Genomic DNA, 27,777 nt, shown 5'->3' with positions numbered 1-27,777 from the left:
CACTATTGCTGATGTCAAGAAGTGCTTACTGGCAGAAACAGGATATGGATGCTTCCTCAGAGGCTCGGCCAGAATCGTACTGATACAAAGGAGGATGCTTGCAGCTAACCATTGGACTGAACACAAGGACCCCAATGAAGGAGCTAGAGAAAGGACTGAAGGAGCTGACAGGGTATACAATCTTATAAGAAGAACAAAATTATCAACTAACCAGACCCACCACAGCTCCCAGGGATGAATACACATTGTGAGACCCATGGCTCCAGTTACATATGTAGCAGAGGATGGCACTTTCTGGCACTGAGAGGCCTTTGGTCCAGTGAAGGCTCATTTTCCCAGTGTAGGAAAATGCCAAGGAACTGAGGTGGAAGAAGGTAGTTGGGAGAGGGAGCACCTTCATGGAGGCAAAGGGAGGAGGAGGGATGGGAGTAGGGGGAAAGGGGATAACATTTGAAATATAATTACAGAGAATATCCAATAATAAACAAATAAAAGTAACTCAAAGAAATCAGTAGCCTTCCTGTACTCAAAGGGTAAACAGGCTGAGAAAGAAATTAGGGAAACGACCCCTTCACAATAGTTCCAAATAATATAAAATACCTGGGTGTGACTCTAACCAGGCAAGTGAAAGATCTATATGGCAAGAACTTCAAGTCTCTGAAGAAAGAAATTGAGGATCTCAAAAGATGAGAAGATCTCCCATGTACATGCCTTGGTAGGATTAATATCCTCTATTATTATTTAAGTTGTCCCCTTTTTCTTTCAGTTAGCCGTGTATGACATACTTCTTTGTGAGCTTTGGCTGCTTTGCTTGTTTTGATGGTATTTAAAAAGAGAAATAGCATTTTTGTTAGTATGCCTTTTTCTGATTCCCACAATGTAAATTTCTGCATGAGAGAGAATTTCCCTGCTCCCTCTTATACATGATATACACGCTTAATTTACAGGGTACTAATGCTTTCATTTTTATTGCTCCTAAAATTTTTGACCTGTAATATATATTTCCCAGGTAGAACATTATGATTGAAGCATGTGAAGCCAATGTGGTATAGTTTTATCTACCCAGTGAGCAAATGATTTACTTCACATTTGTTGTGAGAACACAAAACACCCATACCACATACCTATAGTCAAGAGGCAGAAGAAACCTCAGCAGGTCAATTTTTCAAAAAATGACTAGTTAATAGTTATTTTTAAGGTTTGCTTATTTTTATTTTATGTATATAAATGTTTTACCTTATGTATCTATATTTGGATGATGGTTGTATGTGTATGTGTGTGTGTGTGTGTGTGTGTGTGCCCGCGCGCGCGCGCATGTGTGTGTACTTTGCATACAGCTGGTACTCACAAGGGTCAGCAGATCCTTTAACCTGGAGGTAAGGACGGTTGTGTGCCACTATGTGGGTGCTGAAAGCTGAACTCAGGTCTTCTGCAACAAATCTGTGCTTTTACCACAGTGCCATGTGTGATATGCATTTATGGCTTTTCAAATTAGGAATTAGCTTTTAATATTCTTACTTTTTATGTCCATATGCTAAATAATTTCCTCTGTGTATTTCATTCCTCTGGTTCCTATGTCCTTGCTCATCGCTTGTGGAAAATCCTTAACTTCATCTTACTGTCTACCTTTGATGCAACGGTTATTTTTTGAAAGCCTATAATTTCTAGGTAGAAGTTTCCTTAATTGTGGTTCTGATATCAATATATGGTTTCAGTGATGTAATAGAAAGAGAGTGCTGATTACATTATTTCTGCTTTGTAGCACTAGAAACTTACTGAAATATAATCTGAAGGAAAGTTTGAAGAATGTTCTATACATGCTTGAGAAGAATATGTAACCCATATTATTGGAGCATAAAAGTAGACATGGATAGATGGGGAGGGAGGGAGGAAGAGAGGGAAGGAGGGAGGAAGGGAGGGAAGGAGGGAGGAAGGGAGGGAAGGAAGGAGGAAGGAAGGGAGAGAGAAAAGGTGGGACAGAGGGAGGAAGACACCCTGAGCCTGAAAAATCTGCCATATCTCTTAAATTAGTTTCTTTTCTATATATAATTTTGCCAATTGCTCTGTCTCTGACTGAGAGAAAATAGATTGTTCTTAGTGCATTTCCCATTGTCACCACTGTGGGTCCTGTTTTATGAGTCGTTTGTGTTCTTAGATAAACAGATGTTGAAAATTTGACATGAAATGAGACCCTTTTGTTATAACATAGGGCCCTTCATGTTTAACATTTATAATTTGTTTATTCAATCTATTTTGGGGTTTTTTTTTTTGTTTGTTTGTTTCTACTTGTCTTAAAGATCTTTGTCCAACCTTCCACTTGTACCATTTTGTAGCATGGAGTTATATTGTTTTATGAGTCTATTAGAAAATTCTAACAGGAAAAGTAAGTTGCTTCTACTCCCGTTAGCCATTCTTATTCCAAGTCTATTGCATTTTATGATTATTTATCATATTATATTATACTGATTATTCCTCTTTGTAACTTGTTTCCTCCTCCCCTGTTTTGGTGTTCTTTTATAAGCTTTCATTTAATCCATTGTTAACTTTTTTGATATGCTAAGATTCCCACCTGTTGTTAAAGCATCCATCAGTGAGGTTCTTGGTCAGTTAACATTTAAAAAAAAAAAAAAAAAAAAAAAAAAACTTTTTATTGATTCATTATGAATTTCGCATCATTTACCCCAATCTTACTCATCTCCCTCTCCCCTTGTACCTACCCCTCCATCCTTGCACGCATCCCCCCCCCCCCCACAACAGAGGGAAAGAATTGTTGTGGAAGCTACCGTGTGTCACGGTACATCCCATAATATACTCTTCTGTTGACGTCTTTACGTTCAAATGTTCACTGCGTAACGACTCATTGGTCCGGTAAGAGGTCTGGGGCTTCTGCTACACTATCAACTCTGGAACTTTACTGGGTGGGACTCCTCTTGGATATTTTGTGGTTGCCCTGTGTCATGGTGATCCTGTAGTTGTGAATCAGGACCGGCCCTGTCACATACTCCAGCAGTCCATTGATGGCATGGATGTTGGGGTGGGCCAATTCAAAGCCCTAGATCTGGGCCTGAGAGGAATCTGAGCTGGTCAGTCTGTTAACTAACTCACCTACTCTCAGGATCACCCGAAATCCTCACTATCAGGGCCAGATTCACCCTGCTGCCCAGGCAAGGAGCGGGGCCAGCTCTCCTAATTACTGCAGCTGGCGACAACTCTTATTCTCTGAGACCCAGCTGTCCTGACTGCCATACCTGCCATAGACAAGGCCACCGCCCAGCAGACAAGAGGCAAGGCTGGCTGTCTCACACTCACAACCTCAGGGGCACCGCCACTGTGCTGCCTAGGTGAGGTGCAGGACCAGTTCTCTCAGTTGCTGCAGAAAGTGAGAGGCAGGACCTGCTCTCCTGCTCTGTGAGCTGGGTCTCCCGCCTGCCTCAGATGGCGAAGGATGAGGAGAAGAAAGGTAGCTCTCCCTTTTCCATGTCAACCTATGGGAGGGCCCGTCTCCCATCCTTTTATCTTCAGGGGAATATCTCATCCTCAACTGCTGAAATGTGCATGTCCCGCTCTCTAAAGTTCTGCAGCTGGCTTTTGGCAGGGTCAGCTCTCTCTCACGCCCCCAGGACCAGCTCTCTGATGATGCCCACATGAGGAATGAGGCCCAGTTCTGCACAGCCCTAAGATATCAACATGTCCCCAGGCGGCAGCCCAGACCAGGGTTGTCTGCTTGGCCTTTGGAGGTAAGACACCTGCTGCTATAGGGTCATGGACCCAGACCTGGCCCCCCATGGCAGCACAGGGCAGGACCCCACCATGGTCCCAGATGGCATCACCCATCGGCTACTCACGTCAGGCTGTTCCTCACCACCCTCGCGTCTCCAGTTCTGCCCTCCTCATTGTGCCCACTTCCTTCTGTTTCCCTTTCTCTTCCATTTCTCCACTACTTACTTGCTCCTCTTGGTGGTTTCTGGAATGTCTTGCGTCATCTCTGGAGTGGTCTCGGGAGTGCCATGCCCCGCCCTTTGTACATTGCGGTGCTGGGCCGGGGTCATTTTGGGCATGGTCTGCCCCTACCCCCACCTCAGGCCTGTTGACACCCAACTGGTTTCTCAATTTTTCTTTTTAATTGTATCAGCTCTGTATTGTCTAAATATATAGCATTTATATATTAATTTCTTATCATTGTTTCTACAGTCATTGTAAGGTCAGATCTAGAATGAAATGCATTGCCTGGTTGCAAGTAGATCTTTTCTCAGGTTCTGCTTTGGTGTAAGTATATTCTTCTGATTAGGTAGATGTCCACACAGTGATGTGGGACGTTATGGTGCTGGGGAAGACCAAGGGGGGAGATGGGTAAGGACCGGAAGAGAGGCGTTTTTGATTTACTGGATCAGCTTTAAGTATTCTAAAATTGTGTGTGTGTGTGTGTGTGTGTGTGTGTGTGTGTGTGTGTGTGTGTGTGTGTTTACGTGTGTCCCCATTTTCCATACTGGGCTGTCTTGCTTGTCTTCTAGATGGACATTTCCCCAATTCATCTCCTGTATTCCTCTGTATTTTTCTCACAACTTGTGATCTCTTGGCTTTCATGTTTTTTTTCCCTCAGTGGCCCTTGTTACATTTCAGTTGAATCTATTCTATCTTAGGTACATTGTAATATAGCCTTAATTTCAGAGGTCTTTTTAAAATGACATTTGGAGCTAGAGAGATAACTTAGCTGATTAAAGCTAAGCACGGCCAAAAGATCAAAAGTCACATTTTAACAACTTCTTCTCCACTGTCTATCTTTCCTTCATCTGCTCTGGGTTTTTAAATATCCGATTCAACATCTTATTCTGTATTATGCACTTATGAAAGAACACCTGAAGGCTTTGTTTAGAACTGGGTCTCATATTCCTGGCTTTGTCTTCATGGGAGGGAAAGTACCACGTTTATTAGTTGTGTTGCTTGGCTCTCATTTCTGATCTTTCATAGAAACTTAGTGTGAGTATTACCTGCTACTTTCTGTGCATTTTTCAAATGCCTTATATCTAGTTCCTTCTTCTGTTCCTTTAATGACGTGCGGTACTTTCCCATCCTACATCTCCAAAGGCATCAATATCACCTTTCATTCCCTCTACTCCCAAACCCCTTCCTCCAGGTCCCTCGTAGCTATGGTGTGAAATGTCAACTTTATCGATTGTGTTTCCCCAGCTGAGGATGAGAACTTATCTCTTGGGGCTGATGTTGTTTTTTGTCTTCTCACCTTAGCTCATACTAAGCTCCTGGCCCAGCTCCTCCTCCTTCCAGGCTCCCGTTCTAACACCAAGAGGCTTTGGCGGACTGGAACGTTTGTGTTCCTACTTAAGGATAGCTTGTGCCACTCACAGCATTTTGTTTCTCCGAATGGTGTTGCCGTGTAGATTATGAATAGCTGTCTTCCTCTTTTTAGCTACTTGGCAGTTCAAACTAGATATCTGCCTTCACAATGCAGGAACCCAGAATGTTTCCATAAGCCATTTTAAATTAATTATAATGACATATAAAGATGTGGGGTGAAGTAATATAGACTTTTAAAACAGATAAAAAGAAAGTGAAATCCTGTGTATTTCAAATCCCAAGCATATAGCCACTAACTAAATCTTTCTTGATTCCAAAAAAAAAAAAAAAATATTCCCAGTGCTTTAAGAACAAAAAGGAGATACCACCTACTTTCCTTGCTCTTTGACTTTCTGATGAAGCTTGTAAACTTAAGCCAAATATCATGTAAGTCTCTACCAGACAGAACACTCCCCTACTACATTTTCCTGCTGCCACTTACTGTCACCATCTCAAGGAGGTCTGTCATAGTACTTAGCACCACAGAAGTGCACACTGCATCTGACAGCTTTTTTTTTTTTTTGCTAGCTAGAAAAGAGTAAGTACCCACAGTATTACTATGTATGTAATTGCTAATATTCAAATACCTGCCAAGGAAATGACGCAGATTTCTGTTCAAATTTGATAAAAAACATGCCTAGAAACAAGCATGCAGTCAAAAGCCAAGTAACAGTAGGTTTTATTCTGGTCGGAGAGCTCCTAAGAAACTTCAGCCTTAACCGCACCCATCAGAAGGTACTGACAACAAAGATGAACGCCCCACAACTCAATGACGTAATCCCGTGGGACCCCCATTACATAGCCATCATTAAGCAAAGCAATGCTACTTAGGACCTTCTAACTGTACCAACAACAAGCCCATTGTTGGCCACTGTCAATATTTTTAACATTCATTAGCAAGTATATTGTAGCAATTAAATTCTCCTTTTAAATCTATATGATAGCATGGAATAAATGTTAGCAATATAGATCATAGTCCAGGTCGCTTTTCTTTATTAGCCTTAAGATAGTTCGTGTCCTACATCAGAGCTCCTGAGGAGGATGACTGAGGATGACTCTCACCCTGAGTTTGCATACTGGTGCCATGATGGTGCTGCTCCTTGGAGGAAATACTAGAGTACATGGCAAGAGAACAGAAAGGAACGATATTCTCTATTTTTGCTCTTAGAATGTGTAGTTTCAAGTAGGTTGTTTGTCTTCCCGGTTGAACAGAATAAAGTTCTAAAAGTAACTTTATTTTCTTGCAGTTCCTATGTTGGGAAATGAGCATCTGGTTGGCTTATCACGGATGCATAGATTCTGTTACAGAAAGCAAACTGGGTGTTGTGGATTTGAACTCAGATCATAATATTTAAGCAGAAAGTACTCTTACCCACTGAGACCTCCCACCAGCCTCTAAAAAAATAGTATTTCTTTTTTAAAAAATTCAGTTGATGGCTACTGGGAAAGAGGACACATCCTCTGGCAGGCAGCCCATGCAGTGGTGGATGGCTCCACATTCGTACCCGTGCTGGCAGGATTAGTTGGACCCATTTGAAATTGATGAAAAGGAATACTTGTGGTTGAGAGTGGAAAGAGAGGGGACCGAGAGGAAAGAGGCAGTAATGGGTTTTATCAAAACATATTTTATATATCTACAAAATTCCAAACAATAAATTAAAATACACTTTAAGAATCCACAGTGAAAAATTTCTGAAATTTCTAGCTATTACGTGTACATAAGTTTCCCAGAAAAAAAGTCACTTATATTTTATCATTTGTGTACATAAAAGTATAAAATATATACAACTCAAAGAATTCCAGTTTCTTCTTTCTTCCTATAATACTTGACCTCTAAAGGACAATTTGACAGGAGCTTCAATTTGAAAACCAATAGTAAGAACAAGAAACAAAATCAATGAAAACAATACAGGGCTGACGGAGGCGTTCCTCACTTGGGTTTCTAGTCTCGTCTCCAGTATCTGCCTTCGTGGCTTTGGAGGGAACAGTAGGCTCTCTCCAGAGTGGATCTCCGCACGCTCTTACATGAACTGTCATTGCCCACAGATGAAATCTGGGAAATCTGCCTGCCAGGGAAGGCACAAATGTTAGTCTAGCTTTACACTCCTGTCTTCTACAATACAGCAAAATTAACACAAGGATTTTGTATTTAGTATTTTTTCTAGTAAAGAAGAGGATGGGACAATACAATTTTTAAAGGTGATATTGCAAAATTCATTCACATTCTTATAATTACCCGTCTTTTGTAAAAAAAAAAAAATATGATATACAAAAAGAACATAAATTTAAACACCCCACACCCTTATTTTATTTAAAAATCAAATGTTAGGTTTGGACCTGTGGACTCAGTGGTAAACAGCTTACCTAGCATACATGGGGGCCTAGATTTAACCCCAAATACTGGAGAAAATGTGATGCTATCCTAATGCCTCCCATGACTTAAGCATGTGCTAGCATGTTGCTAAGTAAATGTTAGCTGTCATCCAGTTAGTCATGAGAATCAAAGAAAAACTTTTCTTCCAATGTTTTCCTTCAGTCATTACTTTGGATTTCCAAATATCATGCAAAACTGAAGAAACACATTTGATATGAAAACAGAAAGAAGCGGATCAAGGGTTGGGGAGAAGGGCAAGAAAAATTAACTGCAATGAGTTTTTCTTAGAAATGCTAAAATGATGGCTAATGCTAAAGTTTTCGAAGTTACATTGAAATGGTATGGAGTATAGTTCCTGCAGACATCCCCCACAGATGTCTTTACAAGTTCAATCAGTGTATGATAAAATAGCTGTCAGATAGACCATTAAATAATCAAGGCCTCTCTTGAATGTTGTTAGTTGTTCCAATACAAATTACCAAGTTCATTTATTAAACATGTCCTCATGGTCTTCCTCTGCGGACAATGCCACAGTGTCTTTCTTTAGATGACACGCCCACTTTTGAGCAATACTGACCTGTTGATTTGTGGAGAATCAATCTCTCTTTTTGCTATTACACAGGCTCTCTTCTTATGATTAAAATGAAGTTATTCGATTTGGTGAAATATACAGCAGTAACACTGGCCCCTCCTTGGTGTATTATATCAAAATATTGACTAAAGATTCAGACCAAATAATTTGACTCTGTTTTGAACAGCATCAATGGGATGAAAAACTTCTTTGGTACGTGGGATGCAGACCTAGAAAGACACCATAGTGGCAATGGCCATACCACCAGGAGTCAGGCAGGTGGTGGCCAAACGCAGACATAGCACAAGATAAGTGAGGAGAGAAAGTTATTCAAACGTAAGTAGAAAAGATGGTCTGCAGGGAGAAAGGAGTTGAGTCAAAGAAACACAGGGGACATTAGAATGCAGCTCAAAAGAATGTGGTGAGAGCGAAATACAATCTTTTCTAAGAAACCCTGGAATAGGTTCTCAGCTTCCACAGCTCCTTGGCATATGCATCTCATTTCCATAAAGTAGGCCATCCTTCAGTATTGTCCTTAAATACTTCTTTTGTAACTCGAAAGCTGGATTTTTCTTATGTTCTGGCAGAGGTTTTCCTATTTTCCATAGTTAAGATGGACCCAGAACATGTTTAAGAATGAAAAGAACAATTTTGTTTGAAGAGAGAGAGAGAGAGAGAGAGAGAGAGAGAGAGAGAGAGAGAGAGAGAGAGAGAGAGAGAGAGGGAAGGAGGGAAAAAGAAAGAGAGCATAAAGTTGGATTGTAGGGAGCTAGGAAAAATATGGGGGAAAGCTGGGGGATAAGAAATATGATAAAAATTTATTGTATGAAAAAATGCAGCTGGAGAGATGACTCAATGGTTAAGAGCACTGACTGCTCTTCCAGAGGTCCTGAGTTCAATTCGTAGCAACCACATGGTGGCTCACAACCATCTATTATGAGATCTGATGCCCTCTTCTGGTGTGTCTAGACATAGCTACAGTGAACTTATAATAAATAAATCTTTTTTAAAAAGAAAAAAATTAAATAAAACATTAATTGATTAAAAAATTTATATATTAGTGGTATGAAAAAAATCTCCAAATACAATAAAATACAATTTAAAGTTTAAAAATAGAAAGTGCCTAGCAGGACCCATGCAGCAATGGATGCCCACTTAATTTTCCAATCTTGTTCCTGTTCTAAAATATTGGTGACTACTGACAGGTTCTCCAGGACAGAACAGCAGAACTTTGCAGGGTTGACGCATCTTATCACCAAGTTTACATCATGATTCTGTGGCCTGAAGAAAATCTTAATTAAAACCGTTCTTAATTCTGCATTAACCTTGCTGATCTCAGGTGTTTACTTTTCTGTTTTGTGTCTTCTGTGCTACTTTGTCAATGTGACCTTAATCATCTCCAGGATTGTCAGGAGCTGTTGAATACAGTGTTCTAAATGGTTCAGGGCCCAAGAGCTCCAAGGTGCATGCTTTCCTGGTTGGGTAAACAGTACCACATTAGAAATTCTTTTTCTGATTTGTTAGCTTAATTTTGGAGGCATAATTGGTTTCTTAAAACTAATTCAACTTCAAATACCTTGTTTTTCACAATGAAAAATAATTTTTAACTTTCTATAAACTGGGAGCTCTCTGTTTTCTAGTCTGTAATCTTAATTATTGCTTTTCTGTATGTGAATATTGTGTTTGTTCATCAGCATCCTATCCCAAATCTTTTTTTTTCTCCTAAAAAGCAAAGTCTGTCAAAAGCTTACCATGCTGCCTTTCAAAAAGACATAAGATTTCTGCTGCTCTGTTCTGTAGTACGAAGACCTGAGATGAGAATCCTTTACTCTGTATTTTTAAAAGCTAGAAGACTGTAAACATGTTTACCATAATAAATAATATCTGGACACATAAATATGCTTAATATGAAACATTATACAAACTGTACATGTATTAAAGCACTCCACTAAAATATGTATAATTTTGTGTTCTTATATATCAGTAATGTAAATTTAAATTTTTTCTTTACATACTAAAAATCTTACTTAGGTAAAAATCAACAAATCTATGGGCACGTACATTGACACACTTGTAATGTACACACATAAATTCAAACATTCACACTTTTGTATACACATATACTGGTCTTTTTAAACATTGGTGGTGGAGTTTTTTATATCTATTGTATCACCTTTACAAGTAAAACAATGAACATATTTTGATGGTTTTTTTATTATTTTCTTATAACATACATCTGTCAATTTGATCATAAAAAGCATTTATATCATGTCACATGCCTCTCGTGCTATTAAACTCTGATGCTATTTAGGATGGAGGCAGGATGCCTTTGTAATGGAGAACTGATTACACTATAACATTCCATCCCAAAGTGTATAAGTATTTATTACAGAATTTTTCTTTATCATGACTTCGTTAAAGAATTGTCTTTGGAAATATCAAGCAAGTAAACAAACAAACCAATCAACATCTTAGGAAGAAGGAAATAGATTTCTCTTAAGTTCTGAAGAAATTCAAGATGGCAAGTGAGAACATATGTGGTAAATTGTCCCCAAGACCTTTTTCCTTGTAAATCTGACAGAGATAATCAAGGGCCTCTACTTCTGCGGGTAGCACTTTTCTATGAGTGGCTTGTCTGGAAAGAGCCAAAGCTAAGGAATAAGGGAAGGGATGGTCTGTGAGGGAAAGATAACTTACAATTTGATCATAAAAAGCATTTATATCATGTCACATGCCTCTCGTGCTATTAAACTTGTGAAAAATGTGGATGCATGTCCCCGATGACTGTCCTTTCTATGCGTATTTTTCTACTTTAATTGCTGCTGAAAGGCACTAACTGGGTATTGTCAAGTAAAAAAGTTTTTTCTCTCCTCTAGTTTTTATTTTATATATTTTGTATATTTACATTTCAAATGTTGTCCCCTTTCCTTGTGTCCCATCTCCCACTCCCCCTGCTTTTATGAGGGCTCACTAATCACCCCCTTCCACCTCTCCATTAGCTTTGGGTATTTGATGAAAGTCACCTGGAGAGTTATTTGTCTATCTTCCCTTTCCTTGTGGATTATATGGACTGTAGAATCCTCGTGGATTGAGTTTAAAAGGGTTCTCCAACTCTGCTCGAAATATCACAAAACAGAAGACAGCAATCGTATTGCGTCAGCTCTCAAAACTCAGAAAAGGGTTGTACTCTACAACCTATAGATCCGTAAAAATGGGGACAAGGAAACGTGAATCTATAATTAACTTAATGGTGCAAATCATCATTCATATGTTCACAATGAGAAAATAAGTTGGTGCTTCTGTAAATGGGAAGATGGCAGGTTAACGTTGACCAGAAAAATAAACAAAGGGCTGACCAGCTGGGACTGGAAAAGTGATTTGGGCACTCTTTCCTGGTGAACACTATTTCTCCAGCTTCCAACATTCCTTGGTTCTCATTGTCATATCTCATTGTCTAGGGTTGCTGACTCATGAGATTCCCACCCCTTTCCCTGTCAGCGTGTATACTGATGTCATTCTTGGGCAAGTCTTACTTAGGCAGCCATGTTATTGGGACTTCATGAGTGTATCTTCCCTGACACTACTTCTAGGAGAGTCAGTATTCCAGCAGACTTTCTAGTCCTCTGGATCTTACAATTTTTCTGTCCCCCTCCCCCGTTTTCTATACTGCTTTCTGTGCCTTAGGTACAGGACTTGCACACACAATATTATAGGGACTAAGTAGTTGGTTTTTTTGTGTAATTATGTTATAAAAATGGGGCCAGAGGCAATGAATTTGAGAGAGCAAGACAGATGTGCCTGAGAGGGATTGGAGGGATAGTAGTATTTATTTTCAAAAATAAAACATACAGAAAATATGGAATATCCTTTAACCCAAAATTCCACCTCCAAGAATTTATTTTTACTAATATATTTAATAGAAAAATAATAAAATGTTTAATGTGTAGTGTGTCCTGCACAGATGATGTACGTAGTAAAATGTCTGCCACGGTCAGTAGAAGACTGTGAACTTGAACAGACCCACGCCATGTCCACACTACATGTTCATGTATCATACAATCATGTTCATTTCGCTGACATGTTGTCAAGTAAAAGAAAGTCAGGCCGTATAATAATATGTACTTTAATTAAAAATTAAACATAGAAAGCAATTTGAGAAGTATTCATGAAAATATTAACAGTGGCTGTTTCTATATGATGAGATTGCAGGTAATTCTAATTTTTTCCTAAAGAGTTTGATTTGTCCACAGCAATATATTTGACTACAAGAATGATGACACTGTTCAATGTCTCTTCATATACTATACGGACACACAAATGCATTGATTAGCTTTTGAGTTATCTAGAGAGAATTAAAGTTTTGCAAGGAGAATGAACTATTTTTTATATTTGTCAGACTTTCTGATGGAACCTCTGTTCAGTGTATGTAGAAAACAGCATTAGATGGAAAAGGCTTTTTCCCCAACTGTATGCTTTGTCTATATTAGGACTTATAGTGTTGTTGATATTCTCAATGTGAATGCACTAACGTTAAGCTTCGAGAATTAGAAACCTTCTCAGAAAAGGACATTGAAATGTCCAGAGTTTTATTTTAACTATACCTGGGGAGCATTATCCTGGCAGCATCTAATTGTGACCCATGCGGCAGGAACAGCACTGCCTGCTGCTTACCTTCCCAATAGTGGGGTCTCAATTGAGAATCTATAGCATCTCTGCTTTGGTCACCACAAACGATTTGCTACCCTCAGAAATATATTTTCAAAATATGGTCCTTATCCCAAAATGCTCCTTTTCACAACACAAATAATTAAGAGAGCATCACGCACTCTCGGTGAGGTGGTCTGCCTTCTGTATCCCACTAAATGTTGAAAATGATGTGATGAGGCACCAGCCTGCTGCTTGGCAGGGACAAAGCACCAAACCCAGCAGGAAGGCGTGGAGAAGGGAGCTCTGGCTCTAACTGCCAGTTTTCCAGCCAGGGCTTCTTATAGGTCCCACAATGGGTCTGAAATTTAGGCAAAGGCTGATGGCTTTATTCATTTTATTCTACTTGGAAGACCGTTTATTTAATCTATGAACAATTAAATTATATTACTTTTTATTAGAAAAATTGTGTTTTCTGTTCTTTATTTACTGAAAGAAATAACTTTTTATTTTTCAGAGCTTCCATATGGCTGGGAAAAAATCGATGACCCTATATATGGCACTTACTATGTTGAGTAAGTCTCTAAGCGTGATATTAACTTGTTACTAATACGTTGTGAAATTGTGTTAGCATTGTATTTATTGAGCATGTGTGGCTAACGGCCCCTTTAATTCTCTCTCATCTGATTCTGAAATGTCCACAAAAGAATTTACCGGCATGGCTTGTGTTTCTGCAGCTGACTGATGTGTTGTTTCTTCTCTTGACTCATGATTCTGAAACAGTAATTGGAAAGTGTGTTCCACCGGCTCCTCTGAATGAACGAAAGTTAAAGATACTTAAGTGAATGCCTTTCATTTTGAAATCATAATGTTGGGAGCTGGATACTTGTGGGGAAAAAAAGATGTCCAGATCTCAAATTCAATTAACTGAAGCAGCCATGCCTTCCCATCAAAGCATAAGATAAAATTTTGATGCTTTCTCCTTTGTAGAAGAACACAATATAGCTGCAGTGTTCTTTCCATACACTGGACTTTGGTGTTACCCATCAGCAGCTGCACTACATTACTATATCTGATCAAAGTACAGGCTTTCTATATCTATACATTGTTTAAATAAAACTAAAGATCTACTAATGATTAACTTACTATACATACTTTTCCTTATTGGAAAAAAAAGAATGATATTGATGATTTTCTAAAATTGAGTAATTTACAATCTGGAACACTCACTATCTTCTAGAATGTTTACCTTTTATCTACTGTGTGGGGCTCCTACCATCATTGGGGTGAATCACAAAACTGACCTTATTTATACTTAAATGCTACTCAAGAAATGCAGATATTGCAAAGCCAAAGACTCTCACACTGTCCACCAAATCTGAGAGCTCTTCATTTTCCTCATCATAATCACAATGGTCAGGGGTTAAAGACTAATGTTTTCTTCTCGCTAGCTTGCTGTGTAACTGTGTTCAATCAGTTCCTGGCCTTTGTTGGGTCTTTTTGCTGCACAAGTTCAGATGGGCTGGACCTGTGGTCCTCACTGCCTCTGAGCCTCTCCTGCTTGAGCACTTGTCTCAATTGCTTTGACACCCATCGTCCCCATGTTCATCTGGAGAAGCCCCAAGTTTGACTCCACAGTTCATTCCTCCCATATCTGCAGCCGAGGTGAAATCAGCTCACTTACCATGAACAGCCTTCTAACACCGTGTTTACTTCCTGACGCTTGGACCCTCACTAGACAGGAGAAGGATGTGGACATAATAGTTACATAGTATTATACCTGATTTCAAAGAAGAGAGAAGGCAGAACAGGACAGGGTGAATATCATTTATAAATATTTACAAGGACAACGGATCCTATTAAAATGGTGATCAATGAAAATACGTGTTTTAATAATAATAACACTTTATCCTCAAGTAATTGTAAAAGTAAGTTTACTAGGCCCTAGCTTGGGTGCTTCTTCATATTGGTTTGCCGTGTTCGAAATCAATCCTACCATTCTACCACTGAGGCCCATACCCAACCCTGCTAAATTGCCTTAATCCACTTGATCAGATTGCAGTATGCGTCAACATGTGGCATCTGAGTCCAAAGTGCTTCCACACAAAGACACAGGACTGAGATGTGTGACATGTCATAGCTCTTTTTAGTACAAAGTCCTTTGGAATCAATGAACAAAACCCTCCCCTCATTCCCAGTGTTAGAAAATCCATGAGGACCCAGGTAGGGAACACTTGGGAACCCAGGCACAGCCTTTTCTTTTCTAGTATACAGGAAACTGTTGCCGTCACTTACGTGTGGGAGGGACTCTGTGCCCAAGTGTTATTTACAAAAGCAAGAAAGCAAGCCAGGTCCAGTGTGCAAGTTCCAGTTTGCTGAGCCCCACCTCTTCTAATTCTTCAGATTATCTCTTCATATATGTCCCTCATGGCCTTTGAAAGTAATTTTAAATGCTCAATCATGTTTGTCCAATTAGGTCAGAAAACGGTGGGTCCAAGTAGCTGAATGTCCCTCTAGTTGATCATGCTCTGATATTTGCCATGGCCTTGTGATTACGGGACTCCAGACAGTGGCCATTATTAGTAAGTAGATGTGTGACTCTGTCAGGCCAAGCAGAAAATTAAAACAAATAAGCATATAATCCAAACACAGAGATAACATTAAGTAGAACATTATCCAAATATTGCTCAGAAAAATATTTTTTTTGAAAAATTCACCAGTATGCTTTAGACACCTCATGGTAGTATGTATGTTCAGTGTATGGGTGTGCATGTGTGTGTGTGTGTGTGTGCATGTACTCATGTTACCTGAAGTGAGAAATGTACCATCACAATAGAGAGAATTTGTGACATATTTTCACTTGAATATATCTGTTTACATGATCTTCTAAACTGTATCATCTGTACTATTCTGCCTTTGACACAGGTTTATATTGGCTCTGAAAGTACTCATGAGACAGACTTACTAAGCAGATACACAGGCAGAGGCCATGTGGAGCTTGCAATCGATACAATATAAGTTTGGGGTTGGGGGAAGTCTACTAATTTCTTGTATTATTTTATACAAAAAAAAGTAATACATTTCTAGTCTAATTTAAATCACCAAATTTTCTAGTGTGGATATTAAAAAAAATTCAAAATATTATTTTGAGATTCTGCTCAGTGGTAGAGTGCTTGCCTAGCATTTTCAAAGTTCTAAGCTCAGTCTGTACCATCACACACATGCGTGAGTGCTTATGCACGCATGCACACAAACACACGCACTCTTACATTGATATATCACTCATAATTACAGTGATAATATTAATGTGGCATCTTAAGGAATCATATTTAAAATTGTAAGATTTAGTTAATTTTATTTTCAAATGGTGAGCCCTGAAGACATAAATACAGGTAACATTATCCAGACTGAGCAGGTTCTATCTAGGAATATGCCTGGACACACGCAATAACAATAAGAGACTTCATGTAAGTAAGAGGCCATGGATTTGAAGGAGAGTGGGGCGGGGCATATATGAGGGGTTGGGGGGAGGAAAGGGAAGACCGAAATGTAATTAAACCATAATCTCAAAAATGAAATTGAGAGAAAAAAAAACCAAGGTTATCTTTATAGATCTTTGTCAACCTATACCCAAGGAAATATTGGTTCCCTAATGCTGTTAATGACATTGGTGGCAGGGACCAGTGGATTCTTGGTCTACTGCTCACTTTTGGTGATTAGTCATACATCCACTTTTGCAATGACAAGTACTGAATTCCAAAATAAAGAAAAGCGTCCACCTTGTCCAGTTGTCGAAGGAGAAAATGTACAACCTGCATTCCTAGACACAGACGGATGACCACCATAGTAGCCAGCCACCCTTCCTCTAGGCAGGAAGGCAGCACAGACGCTGCAAAGTAGACTTCACCCTCAGCCAAGAATGGCAGGTTCTCGTGCCTTGGGCCCAGTTGTCTTCCACACTTTTCCTGCCAGTGGCAAAACACATAGCAATTCCAGCAACCAACAGCAAAGGCTGCTGCAAAGCCTTTGCGGGTTTTGACTGCGGTAACTTACCCAGTCTGTTACAACTCTTGTGCCACGTAGATTCATTTTAAATATTATGGCTGTAATATATCTAAGAGTCCAGAGGAAGAGATCCTCCTCCTTATCATTCCATCAAAACGGTTACTATGAGGTCCATGCTCAGACTGTGCCGTGAACTGGGTTGCTCAAAATCCTCTCCCGCATTGACTATCTTCCACAGTGATGACAAAGCGAGTGACCTTCAGTTTACAGTTGGGCAAACCCGTGCCAAAAAAGCTGAGTGACTCCCTAGGGACCATAGGTGGAACACAGGCAGTTTGGCTCTAGAGCCCAGACTTGCTAATATACCTCTCATAAATTTCACATGTACATCCCGTAGAATTCCAGACAAGCCTTTCACCCTCAAAGCTAGAAACAGTGGGGATTCTTTCAAGAACAGCGTAGCATCCCTCTATATCTAGAACATTCTGCAGCAAGATGCTTAAGGACAGGAGGCCGTGTCACCTACCCAGCCCCGTGAAGTGAGCTCCTAACACGCCATAATGCACTGTTGGGCCCATACCTGATTCTGTGACAAGGGTTGAGCAGCAAACAGGGAACAAGACCCGAAACAAAATATAAAGCCCTGCTACTGTGGGGTCTAATCGCAGAACTTAGGCACACTCATCTGCAGCATATAGGACTGTGTTTTAAGTGCAGTGCGCCCTATTTGATATTTCATGTCCTCTGAAAATCAGGCAGCTAGATTGAGCTTTCTTCTAAAATATCAGCCAAAAAGAAGTAAGGCCAGTTTTCCTGATAGACATGACCCCATGCTCGCACTGTACTTAGCAGCTCCAGGACTTCTGAATACGTTGCTAAGTAGAAATGTAACTGTCATCGTTCATAAAGAATGGGGGGAAAATTGATGCAAGAAGTGCAAACTCTAGCGCTGAACAGCTGCGACTTTTGTACAGACGTGGATTTCTCTGCTCCTTTGTGAAATTATGTCTGCTGGCTACATTCTGGTTTTAATGGCAGTTACACAATTTGCTTAAGTAGCTTATCCAGAAGACACAGTTTCCTGGGATGGCTTTTCTGCAAGCTGCCTCCTCTGGCATAGGAAGGGAAGCCAGCCATAGAGTGGCATTTAAAATCATCGTGGGGACTGACAGATGTGATTCTCACACAAGGCTTTAAAAGTTTTGCACATGATGTCACACATCTGCTACTATCAAGCGTTACTTGTGCGCAGTTCCTGAAAGCGCTGCCCAATATCAGTGCAACGTTGACTGTTAAAGGACAACTGTCCACCGCTGGCTAGTGATGAGCTTTGTCCTGATGCACGAGGCAGAAAGTGGCTGAAGAGCATCGGATCAAAAACTCTTATCATATGAATGCTGTTCTCCCGGGCCACTTTCTAAATTTTCCAAGGCAGGGGGAAGGCTCCTAGCTTAGAGTTGTTCTTTCAAGCACTAGTGTAAAACATGCAGTTAGAAATAAGGTATGTGCCTAAAGTCTTGCTTTCTATTGCCTGGTGCCAAAAGGTCCTGTTTCTCTTCTTAGACATCCAGAATACAGTGGATGCTCTTAAATAGCTGCTCAACAAGCAAGTGGTTTCTCCAACTTAGACATTAACGTAGGTGGAGCTGCTGAACAGACAGGGTGCTGATAAGAGGATCCAGTGTCTTGGGTGTATTCTGTATTTTGTGAACAGTTTGGGGGCCTCTCGATGCTGGTTTTCCAGCAGTTGCTGCACAGTAGCCTGGCATGCGAGTCCTTCAGCTTCCCAGATCATGGGTAGGTAGATTGTAGCAGAGAAGGAAAAGGATGGAAAAGAAAAAGATAAAGAGCAGCAGGAGGGGTAAGTGTCTGTTGGGCATGTAGTATGTACTCCATTTCATAGGTCAAGAAATGAAAGCACAGAAACGTTTACAAGGATGAAATACTTGGACATAGCTAGGCATTTTCATTCCACCATTGTGTGGCACAAGTTTGTCCTATGTATTCAGTAATGTAGTTTTATCTTATATTTACTAAGAACATAATGTGTCTGCTTTATTGTGTGTGTCTGTGTGTGTGTGTGTATTCTTTTTTTATAATGCTTGGCTTTCCAGTAGTTTCTTGATTACAATATATCCCACAAAGTGAACAGTTTTACTGAAAATTTTGATTTGTCAAGATACATGTAATTTACTGCCATGTCCGGAAGTGCACCACACTGAATACCAATAGCATTTCTTTAGCACTATTGGTAATTCTATAAGCCAGGTATTGATGAGGGAGGACTGCAAGAGGGTGGTGCTTCTGGGGCTGCTGAAGAGCTAGCGGTCCCAGAGACATACACAAGGAGATGATAATGCATGATCACCTAGCACTTAGGTCATCTCAAGTAGCTGGGAGTTTGTGATAGTAACTCTAGAAATAACTGTGATAAGGCACCAGCTTAACATTCAGCATCCTTTCACATTAATTAACCAGATGCCTAGCATCACATTTATGAGTGAAAAACAAACCTCTGCATTTTCCAAGGGCATATGGCCAGTCAGACTGACCTATGCCAGATAGAGCAAAATGGACCCACCAAGTAAAACAGCTGTTTTAGATGGTATTCAGGTTTTAGACTTCACAGGGTATTTATTAAAAGACCCCACAGCAAAACACTTTGAAGTTAAACAAAATAGAAATGACCACATATACTTTATATAGGCATATATGTGAAAGTTAAAGTGCCTGTAGCATTCTATATAATCAGCTTCTCTCCTTCTACACTGATGACTTTATCCTTTTGCTCTCCCTTATTGACCCGTATGGATGTGACAGTTTTGTGTGTCAGCTTGCTCCACCTGAGGAAGACAATCATGCTTTCTGAGAGTACCAAGTCTGCAATAGCTTAGTTAAGTAGATGTGTGGTATTTTTCCACAAATAACTTCCATAATTTTAATAGACACCAAGCAAATAGCAAAAGATAAGGAGATGTTACCATTCTAGCATGAGTTTTTCTTTGAGACTGTTTTCATTTAAGGGGTTTTTATTTGAGAATTTTATACATACAATGATTTTCGCCATTTCCATGCTACCCTTCAGCTCCAGCTTCTTCTGTATTCTTTCATTCTGGCTCAAGTTCATGACGTCTTCTGTTTTAATTATTATTGTTACATATATGTACATAATAATGCATAGTATCTAATTATTGTATAAAGTACATAATATTGTACTGATATATAACAGCACATAGTAGGTCTATTTATTGCTCATATGTACACGCACTTACGGCTCACCATTTAGGATTAGATAGACTATTAGAAAGTTCATCCCTAGAGAAAATGGATTCTCCTTTTTAGCCAATATTAGCAGCTGTAGCTCTTTATCCAGGCATGAAACCTTGTGAAAATGTCCCCATCAATGCTGGTGGCATGTCAACTGCTAACATCATTATGTAGGTCTTGTTTAGGCAGCCATGTTGTTGGATCGCATAGTTGTAGCTTCCCTCTCAAGTCTAGAAGACAGTACCTGTCAGCAATTATAATGTTTCTGACCTATCTTCTCTGATCTCCCCTGAGCCTCAAGCTTTAAAAATGTGTCAAGTTTGATCATTCGGGGTTGAGCACCATACAGTCATGCATCACAGATAAGTATGCATAAACAAATTGTCTTTAAGTATTTTTAATGAATTTAAATGAAGCCCTTATTGAGGTATTTTTAAAGAAGGTAAATACAGGCAAATATCCTAATAGTGACACAGGGCAACAGGGCAGGGGGCGGCAATCGGGCATGGGAAGCTCCCTACAGAGGCAGTTATACGAAGAACACAGACCCTGCGTCCTCGTCAGACCAGGGAAATAGCACAGATAGAGGCAACACATGGTGTTTTGTTCAGTATGCCTCCTCCTAATCTGTTTTTTTCCATAAGACCATGAAGAACATGTCAGCCACCTTGTGAATAATGATGAGGTGGACAGTCAAGACCCATGAACTGTTGTTCATGAGAGTGACAGACAACTTTTCTAGCTGGATGTAAGATGTGTGGGAAGTGGCATTTCTGCACAAAGAGGGCTTAAAGACCTATGGGGTAGTGCCATCCCTCCTCAGGAGGATGGACCCATATTCCAGATAGCTGAGTGCTAAAGTAACACTGAGCCCAAAGATGCCATCTTTCTTTGGATCATTCTCTTTCCTTCTTGCTAATGCAATGTATTAAGTAGGTCATTGTTCAATTACTTGTGAAACAGCTCCTCTACCTTCCGAATACAATTTCTCTGCAGATTAGGTGAGCTTTCTACATTTCATGCTTGAGTTAGAGATTATCTCTTGCTAACAGTCTGTCATGACAGATTTCAGAGTCATTTCTCAGTCTAAAAAACAGTTCTAAAGTTAACACATGAAGTAAAAATTGCACAGAGTCAAAATTATCCTGAAGTTACCCAGGATTGTGTAGTGTTAGAGATTTGCATACTAAAAGAACACCACTGTGAGTAGGAACTGAAGAAAAGATCATTCATGAGCTGCCTTACCTGAGGATCCACCACATATGCAGTCACCAAATCCAATCACAATACCTGATCCCAAAAAGTACTTACTGGCAGGAACCAGACAGAGATGCTCTCTCAGGGACTATGCTAGAGTCAGAAAGATACAGCTTAGCATGCCTGCAGCTAACTCAGAACTCAGAGATCCTAATGAGGTTGCTAAAGAAAGGAGCTGAAAGCGGTTGCAACCTTATGGGAAGATAACATTATCAATCAACCAGACCCTCCAAAACTCCCATGGAGTAAAACACCAACCTCTGTGTGCACTTTGAGAGACCTATTGATCCAGTTGCGTATGTAGCTGAAGATAACAGTGTCTGGCATCAATGTGAGAAGAGGCTTTTGTTTCAGAGAGGGCATGTTTTCCCAATGTGGGAGAATGACAAGGCAATGGTGTGGAGAGGGGAACCATAAGGGAGTGCACCTTTATGAAGGCAACTGGAGGGGAATGGGAGATGGGAGTGGGCAGGGTAGAGAGATAACATCTCAAATGTAAATACAGAGTATCTAATAAAGAAGAGAGGGAGAAAAAAAAGAACACCATCTTGTTGGAAAAGAATACTTTCTGGAATTACAGTAGTTTTCAGGTGTTTGGTACTTTGGTTTTTCATAGCTGTGGAAGAGAGATCATATTTAGCTTAGAGGGATGTCAATATTATCATAGGTCAGCCACAATCTGGACAAAATGAGGCATCAGGAGTTAATGTCATTTCTAAGACTCTTTATAATTGAATAATACATGTGATGGCCATCCAGCAAAGCAGAGTATGAATCACCCTCCCCTGCATGAAAACTGTAATTCATTTCCTTAGTCAAGAAAACTTTTTTCAAAATTCTTTTTCTGTGTCATGGAGCATAATGTTTGAAATAGTTCATGACCTATGTAGGCATGATTTCTGATAAACATATTGGCATGAGTTTCAGTTAAGCTCCTTGACACTGACTTGTTAAATGAATGGCTTAGATTGGTTAATTGCTAAGGTCTTCGAAAGCCCAAGGAATATGTGCTGCACCTGGTATTAGCATGGATAAACTTGGCCATTTTCCTGTATTATGCCTCATTGTTTTTTTATTGTAGCTTCACATCAAGACATACTTAAATTTTTTAAAAATATTTGCTATCAAGTTCTACTTCTGTTTGGCTAGAAGGCAACATATAGCACCATTATTTTATATTAATAATTATAATGGTAGGGAGTGTTATGGAATGAATACTTCCCTAGATAGTGAATGGTTACAATAAACTATGGAGGAAAAGCAGAAAAGAACTTAATAGAGTCATAAGACTGGTATCAAGTTGTCATCTAAATGGAAGAGATATGGAAGATACATTTTTAGACAAAATTCATGGTAAGAACAATATATGTAATGTTTATTTTCTATATGTATAAATGTTTTACCTGCATGTAGATTTATATGCACATTCATGCAAAACCCAGGAATTCCACAAGGAGACAGATACCCTAGATTTGGGATTATAAACCATTGAGAGACACTATGTGGATGCTGAGAACCCAATTCCTCAAGAGGACTTTAGTGCTGAAGCAACTCTACACACCCAAGAATAATATTCTTGTACATTGTCAAAGCTGACTATATTAAAGGGGAGATAGCTTTCTATTTTTAAGAATAAAAGGCTGAGACAGGATCATGATAAATTTGAAGGCATCTCTGGGCATCAGAGTGAATTTAAGGCCAGCCTGGAAAATTTAGTAAGACCCTGTCTCATAGTAAAAAAATAAGAAGAGAGGGCTAGGGCTATATCTCAGTGTTAAGGAATTTACCTAAAATCTGTGAAGTCCTGCATTTATTTTCTACTACCACAAAAAAAGAAAGGAAAGAAAGAAAGGAAGGAAGGAAGGAAGGAAGGAAGGAAGAAAGAAAGAAAGAAAGAAAGAAAGAAAGAAAGAAAGAAAGAAAGAAAGAGAAAGGAAAGAAAGAAAAGGAAGAAAGAAACTCCTCCTTATTTTCAAGCACTTAAGTCTTACCTGCTGAGCTTATCAGGATAATGTAAAATAACTTAGTTCAACTGTTTATTAAACAAGCATTTATTTAAAGAGATTGACAAAGTCCCCTGCATCTTTCTTGCCTCACTTTTACAGTGAGCATACTTTGAGAGCAGTACAATGAAAGGAAAGATGGCCCTTGTTTTCCCTAGCACTGCCAGGAATTTAGTTTGGTGCATTGACTTTATATGTCATCTCCAAGAAGGTCAACCACACTTAACATTAGTTGACCTTGAGAAATAGCTGAAAAAAAATGATGGTGGTGGGGGTGGTGATGATGATGGTGGTGATGATGATGATGATGATAATGACGACTGCCTAGACACAGGCTGGCATAGCCTTCAGATTTTTCAGTTTGTGAGCCTCCCCCACCCCTGCTTTTTGCCTTCAAAGTACTAGAATCACAAGCATATGTCACTGTGCCCAGCTAGCAATTATAAGCATTTGGCATGCATCAGGTATTCGACAGAACCCATTTAACCATCGTCATAATGCCTTATGACAGATGCCATTATTTCTATTTTACCGAGAAACTAATACGTGAAGAAACCAAGCCATCAAGCTAGCCGTTGACAGAACTGCAGCTTGAGGCAGGGCTTAAGAAATGTTACTGTCGCATTTCATCGCACTCCCAGACCCTAAGCAATTCAAGAATTAAATGAGCTAAAATTTACGGTGTTTTGTCTTTAAACGTGTTTGCATATTTTTTTTTCTAATTTGTCCCTCACAATGCCTCTGTGATTTGAGATGGGTATATGCAGGTGACACACTTTGAGTTAGGGAGCATGTGGGACCTTCTCAAAAAGAGCAAGTACATCACCTCCTGCACGTGTTTGCACAGCATACCCTTTAAATGATGCTTTGGCACCCATTCTGGTTTGCTCTCGGGAACGATAAAATAGAGGGCTCAGGGGGTCAGGGCTATCCCACTGTCATTTACAGCCATGTATAAATAATGGCCCTCTTACCAAGCCTGACAATATGAACTTGATCCTAAGAAGCCACATGGTGTAGGAAGAGAACTAACTCCCACAGACTGTCCTCTAAGCTCTCCGTGTATGTTGTGGCATCATTGCCCAACCCCCACACAGTGTAAATAAACACATGTTTTTAAAAAAAGAGAGAATTTTAAAAATGAGAAGTTGACTACCTCCTACCAGGCTTCGGAAGTACAGCAGAGACATCCATGGGATAGAGAATGACAGTGCCAAGTGTCCCCTTTCTGTGTCTCTCCACACTGCTCAGGGTCTGCACAGGTGGAGTGAGAAGGCCACCATTTAATTGTCGCCATGAGAGTGGCAATGGGACAGGCCTCCCAAGTCCTCAGACACCTCCTTACTGGGTGACATTTTCACTGCTTTGGGTACTTAAAATGAGAAAGACTTGTCACCTACCGCTCAAGAGTGCCCTTCTCGATGTTTGAGAGGAGCATCACAAGCTTGTATTTTTGTGAACATCCTCATCTTCCTCTACAAGCACCTTTGGTCTTGTTCATAAGTTGTAACTCAAAGACCTGGTCCATATTTAACTCACAGAGTCAATAAGGACAAGGAGTTGGTGAGGCGCCAACCCTGAAGACACTAAAAGACAACTTTTGAAGAGAGAGAGTTCTGGTTTGAGCTTCCGGCTCATCTTGTTGCCATTTCCTCTCTGATTTTTCAATACATAAAACATGCACACATGCCCACATTTTCACTGAAGCACAGTCACTCACTGTTTCTATGTGAATAACTCCTAAGTTCTCAGGGCATTATTAAATATATCAAAATAATATTCTGTAACTTAACACTCATGTTTTCAGAATACCTGCAGATAATTTAGAGTGTAATTGAAATTTCCAGTTTTATATTAAAAATGGAAATGACCGTCACCTTGCAGAAGTATTACCAGATATATTCTGCAAGCATGACTATGAAAATTTTGCTTGAAAAGTAAATATACTGTCGTTTCGGAACTATGTGAATCGATGTTCTTGAATATTGGCACTGTGCAGAGCTGGGCTAATTTCCTGTATCAACTGGGAGATATGCCAAAAAAAATGGTTACCCATTTTGAGGAAGAGGTAAGCTAAAGCCATTGAGCCCAGTGACCCGAGCATCTGGCATAATGACTAGACCAGATGAATATTAGCCCCTCTCGTTCTCTAGTTTCTCATTTCAACATCTGAGGCATCTATGGACCAAGTTTAAATCTGAACAGGAATGAAGTAGCTTGAAAAGTGGAGGTACCCTTCTGAAGCCATCTAATCTTTCTAAGAGCTTCAAGATGGAAATCCCAAGGATATCACAGTACAGAGGCACACATTTGTAGTTTGAAAACAGAACAAGCACATTATTTGGGAGCACATTCCCCAGCACACTTAGGGGAAACTATCCTCAGTCTGCAATGCTTTGATCTCCCTGGTAATGTACTCAGAGTATTAATTATACAAACTCTGCAATGACACCGGCCCCAATAAGCAATCTGTTGAAAACACCAGTGATCCAACTACCATCATCATCCTCTGGTTTTGATGCTGTTGAACCTTTGTTTTTCCTATTCATTTTTATTGCCCAACCTACCCCCATGTTCTCAGTATCTTCACCTTTTGGTATTACACCTTCCAGCCCACACCTACACCTTGTAACCATATATTAGTGGCAATGTGACTGAAGTACTCTGAACAGATTTGCAGTATCCAGGATACAGCATAAGGATAAAGAATTTATCCTGGATACGTTCTTCTTAAAACTCATCAAAAGTATTTTTTTAACTTTTGTTTCTTGTCCCTCCTGTGACACATAAAAGAAAGTTCTGTATGTTTAATTTCCCCCTTGTCTGTATCATTATAAAGATTCAGTGGTCAAGAAACAATTATGTATGATGAATAGTGGACCTGAAAGCCTGGCAAGTTTTGAGTTTTATATGGAACTGTCATTATCTTCATGTCTTTGGCCTCCAGAATCAGCCATAGTTTTATCCATGGTCCTGTGCATCTCAACCCCCCAGCATCCTTTCCCTGGCTTCCACCTTTCTGGGGATTTCCAAATGTTGTCTTTATGATTTCCTAGTATCCTGAGCCACCTTAGTGGCTATCCTTGGAGTCATTCTCCAAAGTGTTCCTGTATTCATGGTTATTGATGGATATCTTTATAAATGGCTGTATATCTTTCAGAGTTCCATTTACTTAAGCTAAACTATTACTTTAAATTTAACAACTCAAAAATTGATTGGGGAATTACAATCCATTTTAACATAAAGTATATTTCAGCTCACGCTTTGTGTGTGTGTGTGTGTGTGTGTGTGTGTGTGTGTGTGTGTGTTTGTGTGTGTGTGTGTGTGTGTGTGTGTGTGTGTGTGTGTGTGTGTGTGTGTACCATGGTAAGGTAACAAACTCAATTTATCTCACCGAAGATTACATTTTAAAACTAAAAATCTCACATCTGAGGAAAGTCCTTGTGTCCTAAATAGAAGATGGTTAGCCAACACAAATGTCTCCTCCACGAGAGATTTGACCATTTAGTCAAGGCTGGCAGGCACCAGTAGAAAAGAAGCCATTGGTTTTGTTTCTAATGCATAAGATCTTGATATAGTATAGTCATTAGTTTCATTTTAGATAAACTGCATCCTGCCTCCAAGTTTTTAACTTAGCATTTTAAATATAGAAACAAAGGGTTTAAATTATGTTAGAAGTGATGTCCACCTCCTACACTCAGCAGTAGCATTTCACTGTTTTATGACAGTAAAGGAGCTGAATAGGCAACAATTTTAAAGCATGCCTACTGGCTCTAATTTTTTTAATTGAACATATATTCTTCTCTCATACAATACATCCTGACTACAATTTCCCCTCCTCTATTCCTCCAAGATCCCCTCCCCAACCTTTCCTCCTTACTGTTTTCCTTCAGAAAACAGTAGCCCTTCAAGGAACAACAGCCAAACACTACAAGCAAAATATGATAAGATGAAAGCCCTCACCTCACAACAAAGCTAGACGAGCCAACCCAAGAGGAGGAGCAGAGTCTTAAGAACTGGTGAAAGAGTCAAAGACATATCTGCTCTCACAGTTAAAAGTCCCACAAAACTACCAAGCTAACAACTACAACACAAAGACAGTGAACCTGGTGCAGACCCCTGAGGGCCCCATGTTTGCTATGTCAGTCTATGTGAACACATATGAGCCCTGCTTACTTGGTTCTGTGGTCCATGTTCCTCCCATTTTCTCGTATTGATGCTGTCCTTTGCCTTTCAGAAGCATTTCAATCTCATGAGGTCTCATTCATAAAGTATCAGTCTTGTGCTATTCTGTGCAGTAAGTT

General features: G+C 39.7%; 1 protein-coding gene across 3 annotated transcripts in view; it reads left to right on the top strand.

Annotated features, from left to right (window-relative positions):
• The window catches only part of MAGI2 (membrane associated guanylate kinase, WW and PDZ domain containing 2), a gene marked incomplete at both ends in the record, with an annotated part of 1,373,853 nt that overhangs the window by 1,042,581 nt on the left and 303,495 nt on the right, over nt 1-27,777 (top strand). For all 3 annotated transcript variants that reach the window (XM_080936244.1, XM_080936243.1, XM_080936245.1), the window contains one exon: nt 13,459-13,516. In XM_080936244.1, the coding sequence (XP_080792370.1) occupies nt 13,459-13,516 (58 nt within the window). The remainder of the gene's footprint in view (nt 1-13,458; nt 13,517-27,777) is intronic.

This window comes from Micromys minutus (genome assembly GCF_963924665.1).
Source record: "Micromys minutus genome assembly, chromosome: 23".
Taxonomy (NCBI): domain Eukaryota; kingdom Metazoa; phylum Chordata; class Mammalia; order Rodentia; family Muridae; genus Micromys; species Micromys minutus.
The sequence above is the reverse complement of the archived record's forward strand: the minus strand, read 5'-3'. Positions and strand labels throughout refer to the sequence as shown.